The 3,634-nt window shown below is 38.7% G+C and overlaps 1 protein-coding gene across 1 annotated transcript; it reads left to right on the top strand.

Annotated features, from left to right (window-relative positions):
• Positions 1-957: 957 nt before the first annotated feature.
• On the top strand, positions 958-1,986 carry LOC122945332 (hemoglobin subunit alpha-5-like). Its single transcript, XM_044304394.1, has 3 exons — positions 958-1,052; positions 1,230-1,434; positions 1,858-1,986. Exons 1-3 carry the CDS (start codon positions 958-960, stop codon positions 1,984-1,986), a joined length of 429 nt encoding a protein of 142 aa, XP_044160329.1.
• Positions 1,987-3,634: the final 1,648 nt, after the last annotated feature.

Below are 3,634 nucleotides of genomic sequence, written 5' to 3'. Positions count from 1 at the left end.
ACGAGCGGGGCGGCATACAGTGTGAGTAGACCAAGCCTCTAGGTTCTGAAAAGATGCTCCCATAGCACCTAGAGGCTCATTTGCAGAGGAATAAAAGTTAGTTTTTTTATGAAACGGCTTCACACAAAGGTCTGAGAATTGCATGGTTATGGAGATCAGACACTAGCAGATCGCTAGTGTCTGAAAGCTAATTCAGTCAAAATGAGGTGGTAGAAACCCTTTAAATAAAATCTGTGACAAAATTGTGATTACACTGATTCCTATTGTCTAAAACCACACTTTGTGAGCGATAAAAAAAAAAAAATATTGTGACAAACAAGCAATAGTAAGAGACATTCATATAGGGCAGTACTTTTCCAAATGACATATTGATATAGATTAGAGGTCAGCATCATACGGAATGCTAGTTGTTGTTGTGAAACTAGAGCCCCCACCATGTATAGTTGCAGCACTGTTTCCTGGATGCTTATAGAAGTTAGAAGAGCATGCTTTGAGTTGTAGTTTCACAGATGCTCTAGTTCCAGGGGTTATGGACCCCTGCTGTAGACATGCAAGGTAGGATAATTGAAAATTTTAAGTGGCTAAATTAGAAATCATAGGTAACTAAAATATAAATTTAGGACTGTTAAATGTAATTTAGGATTTAATATCATAGTGTCAAAATGAGCAAACATATAGTATACTGCTATCAGACTACGTCACCCTATGCTACGTGCTGTATTGTGCTTACTGTGGTTACTGTATGGAGAGATAAGAGATATACCACCAGTATGGATCCCTGACGTATTCTTTCTTTTTTTTTTCTTCCTTTTAGAGATAAGAGTAAGGGTGTAAAACACAGGTAGCCAATGGTAGTGTGTTTCCTTATTGTTGTCCAAGTCTAAGTCCCTTTAAAAATGCATGACAAAAGTTTGCATCAGGGACTGTCCACTTCATCTGCACTGACCTGAACCAACCATGACTTTCTCTGAAGCTGAGAAGGCAGCCATCACCTCCATCTGGGCCAAGGTTGCTGGCCATGCTGATGACATTGGAGCAGAGGCTCTGGAAAGGTAACACCAACCTCATACATATAACTAACATAACACAGTATAGCACCTCCACATTAACTCAAAAAGCACTACAAATTTTTACTGTTATCAAACTGTATCCACTGCATTTGTTATTATATTGACCACCATATTTCCTTGTGGTCTTAAATACTGATAATACATTTGCTTTTCCTGTAGGCTCTTCCTGAGTTTCCCTCAGACCAAAACCTATTTCAGCCACTTCGACCTGAGCTCTAACTCCAAGGATCTCCATAGCCATGGAGGAAAAGTTCTGAAGGCCATTGGTAATGCTGCCCAGCACCTGGATGACCTTGACCATGCTCTGTCTACCCTCAGTGATCTGCATGCCCAGAAGCTCAGGGTTGACCCTGGCAACTTCAGAGTAAGTGATTAATTCAAGATACAATGGGAAATTTTTATCAGAACTATGGTGCAGTTGTCTAAAGCAACCAATTAGGTTTCTGCTGTCTTTTTGCAGATCTAAAATCTACTTGGTTGCTATGAACAACTACACTAGTTTCCCTCATAACAGTCCTGATCAATTCCCTCCACTGAGTTTGAAAAGGAAAAACAATATATAATTGATTCCAAGAATTAATAAAATCAATGAAAGATGTGAGGTTTGATGTGAATATTAGTGCTAAACATTTATAAAAGCTTTTTGTATAAATGACTGAAGAATGTAATTGCATTAGTTATTTAAAGTTATTATAATGGTTCTCCAGTTTACTATTATGTTGCAGGTAATGTAATTAATGTGTATTTGATGTTATATATTTATCGTAATGACTTGTTTCTCTTGTAGCTGCTGTCCCATGCCATCCAGGTGACTCTGGCTGCCCACTTGCCTGGTGAATTCAATGCCGTTGCTCAGGCTGCTTGGGACAAATTCCTGTCTGCTGTGTCCTCTGTCCTGGTGTCCAAGTACAGATAAACTAGGCCTCAGTGTAATAACTGATTGTTAACATGTCTTAACCAGTTTAATAAAATTGATTAAATCATTCATGGCTGTCTCTGTGTTGTCTGTGATCACTCTGGGGGTCATTTATTAACCACTTCAACCCCCCTAGCTGAAACACCCTTAATGACCAGGCCACTTTTTACACTTCTGCACTACACTACTTTCACCGTTTATTGCTCGGTAATGCAACTTACCACCCAAATGAATTTTACCTCCTTTTCTTCTCACTAATAGAGCTTTCATTTGGTGGCATTTTATTGCTGCTGACATTTTTTTTTTTTTTGTTATTAATCAAAATTTAACAAAATTTTTGCAAAAGAATGACATTTTTCACTTTCAGTTGTAACATTTTTCAAAAAAAATGACATCTATATATAAATTTTTCCCTAAATGTATTGTTTTACATGTCTTTGATAAAAAAAATGTTTGGGTAAAAAAAAAATGGTTTGGGTAAAAGTTATAGCGTTTACAAACTATAGTACAAAAATGTGAATTTCCGCTTTTTGAAGCAGCTCTGACTTTCTGAGCACCTGTCATGTTTCCTGAGGTTCTACAATGGCCAGACAGTACAAACACCCCACAAAGACCCCATTTCGGAAAGTAGACACCCTAAGGTATTCACTGATGGGCATAGTGAGTTCATAGAACTTTTAATTTTTTGTCACAAGTTAGCGGAAAATGATGATTTATTTATTTATTTTTTCTTACAAAGTCTCATATTCCACTAACTTGTGACAAAAAATAAAAACTTCCATGAACTCACTATGCCCATCACGAAATACCTTGGGATGTCTTCTTTCCAAAATGGGGTCACTTGTGGGGTAGTTATACTGCCCATGCATTTTAGGGGCCCAAATGCGTGCATAGTAGTTTGAAATCAAAATCAGTAAAAAATGACCAGTGAAATCCGAAAGGTGCTCTTTGGAATGTGGGCCCCTTTGCCCACCTTGGCTGCAAAAAAGTGTCACACATCTGGTATCTCCGTACTCAGGAGAAGTTGGGCAATGTGTTTTGGGGTGTCTTTTTACATATATCCATGCTGGGTGAGAGAAATATCTCGGCAAAAGACAACTTTTCCCATTTTTTTATACAAAGTTGGCATTTGACCAAGATATTTATCTCACCCAACATGGGTATATGTAAAATGACACCCCAAAACACATTGCCCAACTTCTCCTGAGTATGGCGATACCACATGTGTGACACTTTTTTGCAGCCTAGGTGGGCAAAGGGGCCCAAATTCCTTTTAGGAGGGCATTTTTAGACATTTGGATCCCAGACTTCTTCTCACGCTTTCAGGCCCCTAAAATGCCAGGGCAGTATAAATAGTCCACATGTGACCCCATTTTGGAAAGAAGACACCCCAAGGTATTCAATGAGGGGCATGGCGTGTTCATAGAATTTTTTTTTGGGCACAAGTTAGCGAAATTTTTTTTTTGTATTTTCTCACAAAGTCTCCCTTTCCGCTAACTTGGGACAACAATTTCAATCTTTCATGGACTCAATATGCCCCTTACGGAATACTTTGGGGTGTCTTCTGTCCGAAATGGGGTCAAATGTGGGGTATTTATACTGCCCTGGCATTTTAGGGGCCCTAAAGCGTGAGAAGAAGTCTGGAATA

Source organism: Bufo gargarizans, chromosome 8, assembly GCF_014858855.1.
Source record: "Bufo gargarizans isolate SCDJY-AF-19 chromosome 8, ASM1485885v1, whole genome shotgun sequence".
NCBI lineage: Eukaryota > Metazoa > Chordata > Amphibia > Anura > Bufonidae > Bufo > Bufo gargarizans.
Note: the sequence above shows the minus strand (reverse complement) of the source record. Positions and strands in the feature narration are given on the sequence as shown.

Coding starts and splice junctions, on each gene's coding strand:
- LOC122945332 (XM_044304394.1), top strand. CDS start 958: ATGACTTTCTCTGAAGCTGAGAAGGCAGCCATCACCTCCATCTGGGCC. Junction 1,053..1,229: donor GGAGCAGAGGCTCTGGAAAG/GTAACACCAACC, acceptor CTTTTCCTGTAG/GCTCTTCCTGAGTTTCCCTC. Junction 1,435..1,857: donor TTGACCCTGGCAACTTCAGA/GTAAGTGATTAA, acceptor TTTCTCTTGTAG/CTGCTGTCCCATGCCATCCA.